The sequence below is a fragment of the Chlorella variabilis genome, assembly GCF_000147415.1.
Source record: "Chlorella variabilis unplaced genomic scaffold CHLNCscaffold_10, whole genome shotgun sequence".
NCBI lineage: Eukaryota > Viridiplantae > Chlorophyta > Trebouxiophyceae > Chlorellales > Chlorellaceae > Chlorella > Chlorella variabilis.
In genome coordinates, this window is record NW_005435078.1 from 461738 (window position 1) to 472350 (window position 10613).

At 66.2% G+C, this 10613-nt stretch overlaps 3 protein-coding genes across 3 annotated transcripts in view; all 3 read left to right on the plus strand.

The window, feature by feature from the left end:
- Positions 1–404: 404 nt before the first annotated feature.
- On the plus strand, positions 405–2616 carry CHLNCDRAFT_133827 (hypothetical protein; the record flags this gene model as incomplete). Its single annotated transcript, XM_005847512.1, has 5 exons — positions 405–796; positions 932–1012; positions 1144–1222; positions 1410–2208; positions 2345–2616. The coding sequence occupies 5 exons, from the start codon at positions 405–407 to the stop codon at positions 2614–2616; spliced, it is 1623 nt and encodes a 540-aa protein (XP_005847574.1).
- Positions 2617–3682: 1066 nt separating this feature from the next.
- Positions 3683–5437, plus strand: CHLNCDRAFT_133828 (hypothetical protein; the record flags this gene model as incomplete). The annotated part of the gene is made up of 8 exons (XM_005847513.1): positions 3683–3720; positions 3925–3964; positions 4086–4145; positions 4298–4475; positions 4597–4706; positions 4896–5001; positions 5154–5222; positions 5361–5437. 8 exons carry the CDS (start codon positions 3683–3685, stop codon positions 5435–5437), a joined length of 678 nt encoding a protein of 225 aa, XP_005847575.1.
- A 336-nt stretch (positions 5438–5773) lies between these two features.
- The window catches only part of CHLNCDRAFT_133829 (hypothetical protein), a gene marked incomplete at both ends in the record, with an annotated part of 8981 nt that continues 4141 nt past the window's right edge, over positions 5774–10613 (plus strand). Inside the window, 15 exons of the mRNA XM_005847514.1 lie at positions 5774–5803; positions 5925–6024; positions 6198–6249; positions 6407–6521; positions 6700–6849; positions 7049–7343; positions 7538–7644; positions 7802–7873; positions 8017–8063; positions 8217–8311; positions 8518–8609; positions 8779–8900; positions 9035–9123; positions 9231–9340; positions 9469–9565. Of these exons, the coding sequence (XP_005847576.1) occupies positions 5774–5803; positions 5925–6024; positions 6198–6249; positions 6407–6521; positions 6700–6849; positions 7049–7343; positions 7538–7644; positions 7802–7873; positions 8017–8063; positions 8217–8311; positions 8518–8609; positions 8779–8900; positions 9035–9123; positions 9231–9340; positions 9469–9565 (1573 nt within the window). The remainder of the gene's footprint in view (positions 5804–5924; positions 6025–6197; positions 6250–6406; positions 6522–6699; positions 6850–7048; positions 7344–7537; positions 7645–7801; positions 7874–8016; positions 8064–8216; positions 8312–8517; positions 8610–8778; positions 8901–9034; positions 9124–9230; positions 9341–9468; positions 9566–10613) is intronic.

Genomic DNA, 10613 nt, shown 5'->3' on the forward strand with positions numbered 1-10613 from the left:
AGTTGTATCGGAACTTCTTCTGCTAGCTTAATTGCACTGTAGGGATTTGGTGAGTCGCCTCGTTGAACTGTGAGGAGGAACAGGCGGGCAGCGCGCGCCATGCTGCATGCTGGCTGGCGCTGCAGCCGTGTGTGCCCTCCTCCCCGGGCCCCTGGGAACCAGCACAGCCGAAGCGGAAGGCGGCCGCGGGTGGTTTGTGGGGCGCGACCAGACGCGCCATTCGACTCGCTTGAGCAGGCAATTCGGGTGCGAGCTCGGCCATGCGCCCAGCCCATAGTCTCGGGCATCAGGCGGGGAATGGGTTGAGCGCACTGAGGTTAACAACCTCACATGGCCGCCGGCGCCGCCAGCGGGCGAGCGCCTTCACCTCCAGGCACACTCCCCGTTGACGCGCACCTGCTGTAATGTATGCATGTGGCGTGCAGGTTGTGAACCGGGTGATTGCCCTCGGCGAGCGCGCCAAGTGGGGTGCGGACGAAGATGGCAGCAGCAACGAAGTGCCTACCGCCGCCGCCACTTCAGCCGCCACCGCTGAGCGCTGGCTGCAGTTTGGCGCCGTGTACAGCTCCCGCGTCCCCGTGGACCAGGCGCTGGGAACAAGCTCCAGCAGCTCCACGCCAAGCAGCCCTCTCAGCAGCAGCGGCGGCAGCAGCAGCAGCAGCGATTTAGCGGCCAGCGGCAGCCCCTCGAGCACCAGCAACCGCGCCAGCTGTACCAGCGGCGGCAGGCTTCTGCAGGACTATCTGGCCCTGCCTGTTGACCATTACTCGCTGCTCGACCCAAAGTGGATCTCCAGGTGCGAACAATGCTCTTGGAGGACTGTCCCGAGCCAGTACCTTGGATCATATAGCCGTCGCTCGGCCTGCGCCATGACCGCTGGGTAACCAAGCGGCTGCGCCCGCCTCCCCCCCCACGCCGGAGCTTGGTGCAGGGAGGAGGGCGGGCAGTTCCGCTTCAGCCTGCCGCTGCAGGACTTGATAAACGTGGAGCTGCAGCCAGAGATCTTCATCAGGTGGGTTTGCTGCGTTGGTCGAAGGGCTGCTGGGTCAGCAAACGGTACATTGGCACAGAGGCCTAGCTGTGCTTCTTGGCTTGCACGGCAGCCTCATGTGCCTGCTACCCCCTGCGGCCACCCCGCTGCAGTGTGCTGCCAGAGCCGCAGCGGCGGCGGGTTACCCTGGTGGGCACAAGGGCGGCGCTGGGATCTCCAGAAATAGACGAGGTGGGGGACCCGCAATGCCTGCGGGGGTCGGGCGCAGGAGCTGTGCCCAGCGGAGGTGCAGCAGCATTGCATTTCGACCGCCTGCCTCCGCAGCGGCTCCCCAACACCCCGCGCCCTGCACCCCAGGTTGTCTCGATTCTGAGCGCCTTTGTTGGTTGCCCCTTGCTGTGCTGCGCCATGTCCGCAGGCCTTCAAGCTGAATGTGACGGCTGTGATCAGCCAGCGGCAGCGCTGCCGCCTGCCCGCCCTGCCCCGCGCTCCAGACCATCTGCCTGGCCGCCCCGTGTTCCGGCTGCGCCGCTGGGCGGCTGCTGCGCGCGGCAGGACGTGGCCGCCCGCGCAGGCGCCAGCCGGCACTGTGGGAGGAGAGGCGGCGGCGGCAGCGGCGGTCAAGGTTGCGGCAGGCAGTGCCCCATCCAGTATCGCAAACCATCACGGGCAGCAGGGGCAGCAGCAGGGCAGCAGCAATGGCGCAAACAACGGCAGCAGCAGCGTCGCGGGCAGCAGCAGTGTGGGGCTGGAGGTGGCTGCAGCGGCAGGCGGCATAGAGGTGCGGGATGGCGAGGCCGCCGTGGCGGCTGCTGCTGCTGCGGCGGCTGGTTCCGCGCCCTTTCCAGGCCAGCACGTCTACATCAGCCACGACTCAAACGACGACGATGAGTACCTGGATGCTGACCTGGCGGCTGCTGACCTGGCGATCGCTGAGCTGGAGGTGGCTGGGCTGGACGATGGGGAGGAGACTGTGGGCACCGGCGACTCGCCTGCCCCGCTTCCAGCGCCCGCAGGCATCGGGTTCAGCAGCGGCAGCGGCCCTGGCGGCGGCGGCAGCTTTGCGCCAGCAGCCGAGCCGGATGCCGGCCACGCCGCCGGCGGCAGGCCAATCCAGGCGCAGCCGGCGCTGCTGCACTGCCGCACGCACGTCACCATGGCGGTGCGGGTGCCCAGGGCGCTCAGAGTCGTGCCAAACGCGCTGCTGGGCTATGCAGGTGGGTGCCGCGCTCGCTGCCCTGCTGCGGCACTGTCCCCCTGTCGCACGCCGTCTGCCTGTTGACCCGTGTGCACGCGCCTCGTCCCCAGGAAGCTGGTGCTGAGCCGACCTGCCTTGCGTGTGGCGCACTGCAGGCAGCCTGCTGCTGCGCGCGGTGCTGACCGCCACGCTCCCAAACTTTCTGGACCTTCTAGCTGCCGACTACCGGCGGTGGGCAGGCATCCCAGCGCCCGGCAGCAGCAGCGGGGACGGTGGTGGCAGCGGAGGGCCTGGAGGCAGGCAGCTGGATGCCCCGGTGGGGGAGCTCTTTGCCGACGCGGCGGCGACGGTGCAGGAGGGGCGCGAGCGGCGTCGCCACGAGCACGAGCAGGAGGAGGCGGCGGCGCCCCAGGAGGCAGCTGCATGATGCGGGTGTGTGTATGTGTACCCCTGTATATGTACCACTGTCTGCCCTCTCCTCTTCAACCAGCTACTACGTTTCTGGGTGAGGCGACCCCACAGGCGCTGCTTGTTGGCGGTGCGGAGGGGCAGCAGCGCGCCGGCGGCGCCGCCTACTCCGCTCTTGTTTCAGCATCGGGGCACGTCTTGGGAATGAGTGGTCCCCAATTGCAGAAAGAATTTGCTGCAGTTATCAATACCTGCACTTTGGAGGGGTGCTGGAGGGTGCACTTTGGCTGGAGGGGTTTGCCACGTCGGAGCGCAAAATCGGTAGCACCTTGTCTTGCATGTGCAGCCCGTGGCCCTTGTTGGTCGACTAGGACTTGGAGGCAGTGAGGGCCTGGCTTCGGTCCCCTCCCCCGCGTCCCGCGTCCAACTCCCACGGGGCAGTGCTCTGCTCCGTGGAATTGGGCATTGTGTGAGGGCATTGTGTGGGGGCCTGTGGGCCGGCAGCCGGGGCATGGGCGTCGCCAGCTCCAGCTTCCTTCTGCTGCTCGCGGCGCTAGCAGCGGTGCTCGCCCAGGCCCAGGCCCAGGAAGCAGGCAGGCAAGGAGCTAGGAGGCCAGCCATGGCCGCCTGCTGCACCTGGCTAAGCCCGCCCCTGGTGCTGGGGGTACTGAGGCGGCAGCTGCCGCCGCTCACCCAGCTGTGGTGTGCCTGCGCACCCTGCCACCCTGCACCCGCAGGCGTGGCCTCAAAGCTGATGGCGGCGTGCAGGCAGCCATCGCTGGCGGGCGGGATGCGGACGCACCTGCTCGGTGGGCATGCAGCAGCTTGCGGCGGGGGGACGCGGAGCATGCATGCTAGAGTGGGCGGCGCCGCCGGCAGCCTCTCGCAAGGTCCCTTCAGCCCACTGTGTTGTGCATGCTGCCGCCCGGCACATGCAGGTACCCCTGGATGGTGCAAATCCGGTCTTCTAGAGCCGCTGGCTTCACCGGCCAGTCGGCGAACGCATGTGAGTCGCCGGCTTTGGGACGGGGGGGACCATGCATCGAGGGTGTGTGCCGCACGTGAGCTTCAGCCCAGCAGCCGTCATGCCTGGGCCCGGTGGAGGCTACGGCCATACCCTCAGGTCCCTACCAGTTGAAGTACACTGAGCAAGCAATCCCCTCCTGCCGCCGCCGCGTTCTTGCTGCAGATTGCGGGGGCAGGTAGGCAGGGCGTGGGGGCAGCCGCCGGGGCCGCAGGCTTGCTGGCAGCACACACGCGGCCGGCGCATCTGCAGCCACGCGCGTTTGCGGGCCTCATTATTTCTGTTGCCTCCCCGTGCCTGCAGCCTGATCGATGAGACGGGGGTTGTGCTGACTGCCGCTCACGTGGGTGGCTGCTGCATGTTGCTGCACTGTGCAGGCTCGCCGCCGCCATGCACGATTAACACCCCGACTGTCAGCCTGCGGGCCGCCCACGGTGCTGCCCTGCCTGCCTCCCACCCCGCAGTGCTTCTACAAAACTGGGCAGCAATTAGGTTGGAAGGTCGCGTCCAAGGCCCTCCCGCTGGTGCGTAGCAGCAGGCGCAGCGCCGGCAGGCACCTGTGCCCCTCCATTACCGCTCCCCTCCCCACCCGCTTGCCCGCCGGCGCACCGTTTGCTGTCCCACCGACCGCTGAGAGGCTGTGCGGAAACCGCCGTCTTCCCCTTGTCCTGTGCAGCTGCGGTTTGGGGCGTACCTCAAGGATGAGCCAGAGGAGGATCAGGGCGGGGTCAGGACGTACCAGGCGGTGTCGGCCATCGTGCACGAGTCGTTCACAGTTGATGACAACTTTGACATTGCCCTGGTGTTGGTGGAAACGGCGCTGACGGGCAGGAAGACCATCCGCCTGCCGGCAGGTGCGGCATTTCTTTTTCTTCTTCCTGGTCCCCCCCCCCCCCCTTTTTCACTGCGGATGCGGGCTGCCGCCTGAGCCTCATGCATGCCTTTGGCTTGGCCCTCCCTGCTGCTGTCCCGCAGCAACCCCCAACCCGCCGGTGAGAGTGGGCACCCTGCTGTCGCTCACGGGGTGGGGAAGGCTGAACGGCGACCTATCAGACGAAACCGCCACGGCAGAGAGGCTGCAAGAGGTGAGCGGTCACCCCAGCGCAGCGGGCAGGCGCAGCCAGCGGTGTGCCCCAGCGGCGCGGGGGGCCGGCTCCCCCTATGTTGGCGGCAGATGGGCTGCCCGCTTGCCTGCCCGGCCGCCGGGGTGCCCCCTGGTTGCCATGCCCGGTGGCGGGCGCTGAGCGGCAGGCCGGCTGTCCTCCTGGCTGCAGACCAGCCAGCTGGACCTTATTGATGATGACGACTGCTTCTCCGCCTACAAAACCAACCTGCTTGGGACAACCTCCAAGTTCAGCAACGACAGCATGCTGTGTGCAGGTGGGAGGGCCTGTAGGGGCAGTGGCCCTGCCACCACCAAGAGAAAGAAAAGACCTCTGTAGGCTGCCTTGGTCCTTCTCTGCGCGTGCCTGAGGCAGCAGCAGCGGCAACCCAGCGTCCCCACCTGCCTGTCTGCACCGCGATACTTGCAGGGACCCTCAACCGCAATACTCCATTTAGCAAGAAGAGAATCAACGTCGATGCCTGCCCGGGCGACTCTGGTGAGCAACTGCCTGCTGGCTGGCCGGCAGGCTCCTTCCCACCCAGATTGAGACAAAGCAGCTTCACGCTCAGCGAGGGCCTGCCCTGCCCGTCGAGCTATCAGCCTCCCTGGCCTGCTGTTGCCCCACCTGCTGCAGGCGGGCCATTGTTCAGGAAGGATCTGGGCAATGACGGCCTCGGAGACCCATCCAAAGACCTCCAGGCAAGCGCTTAGCACAGGGTAGCCCCAGCCAAATGTTGCATTGCTCGCTGCGCTGTGCACGCTGCCCTCCCTACTGCTGGCGACAGAACCTATGTGCTACAAGTGTCTTGCAGGTCGGTGTCGTGTCCTTTGGACAAGAGTACAACGGGCTGAGCTGCAATAATGGGAAGTACCCAGGTAAGCTCGACAGTACTGCTGGCAAAGAGCTGCGGGGCACATTAGCTGCCCCACCAGTAGCTTTTGCCCCGCCGGTTGCCACGTGCCGCCAGCCAGCCGCCAGGCTGGTGGTCTGTGGAGTTGATCATGCAGCTGATGTGGTGTGCAGGAGTGTACACATCAACGGCAGCCATGGCTGAGTGGATCAAGACTAACACCGCAGTACGGTTTCCTGGCCGGTCGTCGCGCTGTGTGCTTGGTCTGCTCACGGTGCTTCTGCTTCTGCTGCAGCTGCTGAGCTGGGCCTCAGCCGGAGCTGTCTGCCGCTCCCTGCCCCCTGCAGAAGCTCAAGACCCAGCTGCTGCCGGATGTGGCCTTGGCTCAGACCCGCGTCATCATGAGCATCGATGTGGATGCAGTGGCCGAGTGCTTTGGCTACCCAGGTGACCCTCCTTCCTCTGGGCGTGATGGCACCTGCCAGCGCAGCAGTGTGCCTAGGCATGGCAGGCTGCAGGGAGCTGGCTGGCAGGCCCAGCCTCGCTGGCTGTGCATTCTGCCGTGTGCTGCTTCCAGCATCCTGCACCATCAGCCGTGTGCTGCGTCCACCACCCTGCAGGCTACGTGGAAATCGACCCCCCAACACTGAGGAAGTCGCAATGCACCTCAGAGTAAGCAGCCGCTACCGGAAGCAGCGCAGCTGGCGGGGCCGGCAGCTGTGCCTGCCCCGTCAGCCATCCTGCTGCTCAGCAGAGTTTTTTCGCTCAATGGCGGCATGGCTGCGGGTCCTTGGCGCTGACGCCTGCGTACCGTGCTTGTGCTGTGCAGCCCGCCCACGTTGAGCACGCTGAAGCTGGACCTTACTGACGGCTATGTGGGTGCCAGCGCCATGCACTTCGACATCTTCAAAGACAAGGGCAACCCCGGGAAATACGTCATCAGGGTGGGCACACGGCCTGCCCGCACGCTGCCGCTGTCATGGCGTGGCATGGTTGCCGCAGCAGCGCCTCCCCACCGCCGCTATCCCAGCCCTCGTCCATCCCTGAGATACCCTGCCCTCGGTGCTGCGGGCCCTCGCCCAGCTGCCCTACCTTGAGCCCCTTGACCTGCTGCCGCTGCAGACGATTGCGCGGAACGAGGACTTTTGCCCCACTTACGTTGGCGTGTCGGCCAACTGCGATGCCGCTGCTGTGATCCTGACCGGCGTTGAGGACCGCAAGACGTACTGGACCATGACAGCTGGCAGGGGCTTCTATACCTTCAGCACAGAGGTAGGCAGCCACGCTGGTGGGCACCCGTTCGAGGCGCCTGCTTGGCTGCAGGCGTGCCAGGCAGGGCTGTGCAGCGTCAGCCCGCCAGCGCCACACATGCAAGGCACCACACCACACCACACCGCAGTGCTGCTCTGCGCACCACCACCAAGCCGTCGAGGCGCGGCGCTTCTTGCCCTCCTCCCTGCCACGCTTGCAGATCAAGAATGGCAACACGGTGCTGTGCAAAAAGTTTCTGGCCATCCGCAAGCCCACCGCCTGCCCCGCTGCCGGCGCGGTCACCCTGACCGCGCCGCGCCTGCCCGGCGCGGCAGCCAACCCGGACGACGCGTTCCTGGCCACCTACAACATCAACTTCAGGCTGGCGCGGCCGGTCCCCAGCGATGCCTCCTTCGGGCGCAGCCCCAGCGCCCCAGAGATCGTGCGCGTGGCCTCGGCCCCCGACGGAAAGTTCACCGTGACGCTCGCAGTCCCCGACTTCCCGGGCGGCGCCGGTGGGTAGCGGGGGCAGGGCGCCACCTCGACCCTGCATCCCGGCACGCACCGGCATGTTGGCCGCCCATGCGCTTCCACTGCACATGCGGTTCAGGCAGCAGCGCAGAGGTGGTGGCCGCGCCGGCTGTGTTGAGCTGAGCTGCACTACGCCCACCTGCAGCTGAGGACGCTCGCCCTGCCCGCCTGCTTGCAGATGTGTCTACTTATGACATCGTGGGCAGGCCCAAGAGCGGGGCGGCCAACCCCAAGGTGCTCCTCGTCAACACAGCCGGCCAAGTGGACCCCAACAATGCGCGGCAGGTGGGGCATGGGCGGGCGGGCGGCCTGCGGCAGCCAGGGAGCTCTGGAGGCACGGTGTGGTGGCGGGGCTGGACTCCCACCTGGAGCCCACCACCACCACAACGCACACACACACATACCACATCACTCACGCGTGCACACACAACCTGGCATGCAGAGGATCTTCACGACGGCTGCCGGCGGGCGGTGGCAGGCAGCGCACGACTTTGTCGCCTACGCCAGCAACAGGGTGCGCCCCGTGGGGCGGGGCCTGGCGGGTCCAAACCTGCTTCTCTCAAGCTCTGGGCCCTCCCATCCCGTAGCTTTGCAGTGCCAGCGTGCCTCCTTCCAATTGCCTGCGCCTCACTTTCTCAACTTTGCCTGGTGCTGCAGTTTGGGCGCAGCATTGCGAGCAGGATAGAGGTTTACTACCCCCCACCGTGAGCGCCGCTGCACCGGCTTGAGCCGTGCAAGCGATCCTGTTTTGGTGCATGCATTTTGGGCTGCAGGACCGGCTTCCCCTTCCAGCAGCCCTTGTGCCCACCCGCGCTGCCAGCTGACTAGGGTGCCTTCCCTGCATGCTGTGGGCGCAGGTCGCCCGGCCCTCCAACCATCGGCAGTGTGGGAGTGGTCAACGGCGCAATTGAGGTGGAGGTCAATCCCGACTGGGATCCTGACGGATATGCAGGTGGGCAGCAGCAGCGGCCGCAGCCAGCAGCAGCAGCAGCAGCAGCAGCAGCAGCGGCAGCGACAGCAGTAGCCACCCGCTCTTTGATTCTTTCGGGGCCTGCCTGCAGCTGCAGACCCTGCTCTGCAGCTGGTGCTGGCGCGCGCCTTGTTCTGTTCAATGTGTGGGCACCGACGGACGCTGCCTTGCCTTGCCGGCGCTTGCAGGCTACACTTTTGAGGTGGCTGGCACTGCCCTGGAAGGCGGCGCCAACATTGCCGTCGCTCGGACAGCGGGCCAGGCGCTGCCCAATGATGCGGTGAACACCAGGCGCTGGCGCTCGCACCTTGGCATCTGCCACGGGGCACGCCTGCTGAGTGGCTCACGCTTGCATGCATCAGAGCTACGCGCTAGATTGGGAGTGCTTGGCTTGCCCAGCCAAGGCACTGCCAAGCACTCATGCCCGCCGGCCGGCCCCTGCGCTGCAGTTTGCGCTGCGGTTTGCTGCGGGGGCGCACCGGAGCGGCGAGGTCTACAGCATCAATGTCTTTGCCTACAATCAGCTTGGGCTCAAGAGCTTGGGCAGCCCGTCAGTCACCTTTTTAGAAAAGTGAGCGGCAGCTCAGCTGCCAGGATTGCTACCAGCACTGCAGCCATGCTCCTCAGCCCACACGCGCTGGATTCACTGAACCTCACCCGGCAAACCCTCACACCGCTGCCGCCCTTCCTTGCCGCCTTCTGCAGGCCCGACGCCCCTCGGATCAACAAGCTGTCGGTCAACGAGGCCGGGGCGGGCGTGCTTGAAGTGACCATCACGCCGCCTGCTAGCTCACGTGAGGCGCAGCGGCGCTGGCGCCTTGTATGTGGGCTTGCGCCCCGTGCATTTCTCACTACCCTCGTTCTGGCTGGCGCTCTTGCCACCCCCTGCTGTCCTGTGCAGTTGTCTTCGAGTATAGAGCAACCGGGGTACCGGCGACAGGGCCAGGCAACATTGTTGCGGGACCAGACGAGGGTGATCCAGACGAAACCAGCTTTGACCTGCCCCAGCCGGTGCGGCTGCTGCTGCGCACTGCGCTTGCGCTTGCACGCGTTCGGGGCGCGCGGCTGCCGCCAAGAGGCCCAGGTTGCTGCTGTGTGGCTGGTCATTAAACCTCCCTCAGGTGCTGCCTCTCCTACAGGTCACCCTCCGCTTTGCTGCAGCTGCACAGCAGCAGGGGATTGAATACACAATCACGGTTGTCGCCATTTACGTGAGGCACCCAGCCGCATGCTGGGGTGCCTGCCATGGTGCCTGCCGCCATGCCTGCTGCGTGACATGGCCTGCCTGCCCACCGATTGCCTCGCTTTTCATCTCTGTCCCTGCTGGTGTTGCTTGTGCATGCAGAGAGGCGAAACAAGCGCAGTTAGCAATGCTGTTTGGATTACTGACACCGGGTGAGGGCAGCGCCATGTGTTGCACCTCGGTTTGGGGTTTGTCACCAAGTGGGGATGCTGCAGGCTTCAGACCGCCTCATACATGTATTTGCATGCGCTGCAGTCTCCCAACCTGCATCATTGCGCGTGCGGGGCCCATCACGCTCGCTCGCAAGCGCATCTCTCGGGCCAGCGGCGGCAGTGTGGCAGCCGCCGGGCGGTCCGCAGGCGGGACTGTGACAGCGGCGCGCACCGTGGCGACCGCCGCAGATGCGGCCCTCTGCGTGCTCCAGCAGATGAAGCCCCCGCCCTCCCCACCATTCAGGTGCGGCAGCTGTGCGGCAGCTGGCGCTGCGCCAGGCCCGCTCTCCTGCTGCCGACCATCTGCGCCACTTGCCTGCTGCCGTGCGTGCATCTCTGCTTGTTCCACGCCTGCCGATTCACACAGCCCTTCCCTAAGGCCGGTACTGCTACTGCCGTCGCTGCTGCTGTAATGCAGGCCGCCGCCTCCTTCCCCAAAGTGCGTTCTACAGGCTCGCTGCAGCTTGCAGAACAGCGGTCCTCTTCTTGTGTAGCCTGGCTGCCATCTGCTGGGTTCTTGGGGTTTCTGCTGGCAGGTTCAGGGTGCATGTCGATGTGTCGACGCTCTCACACGCCGTCTGCTTCCCGTGCATTCGCAGACCTCCGCTGCCACGTCCGCCATTGCCGCCCTCGCCACGACCTCCAACACCAAACCCTCCCCGTCCCCCCCCACCTTCTCCCCGTCCCCCACCACCCTCCCCTGCCCCACCCTCCCCCAGCCCACCGCCGCTGCCGCCTCCATCCCCAAGGCCACCACCACCTAGTCCTGCCCCGCCGCCGCCTTCTCCACCCCCGCCCAGCCCTGCCCCGCCGCCACCGTCCCCATCAC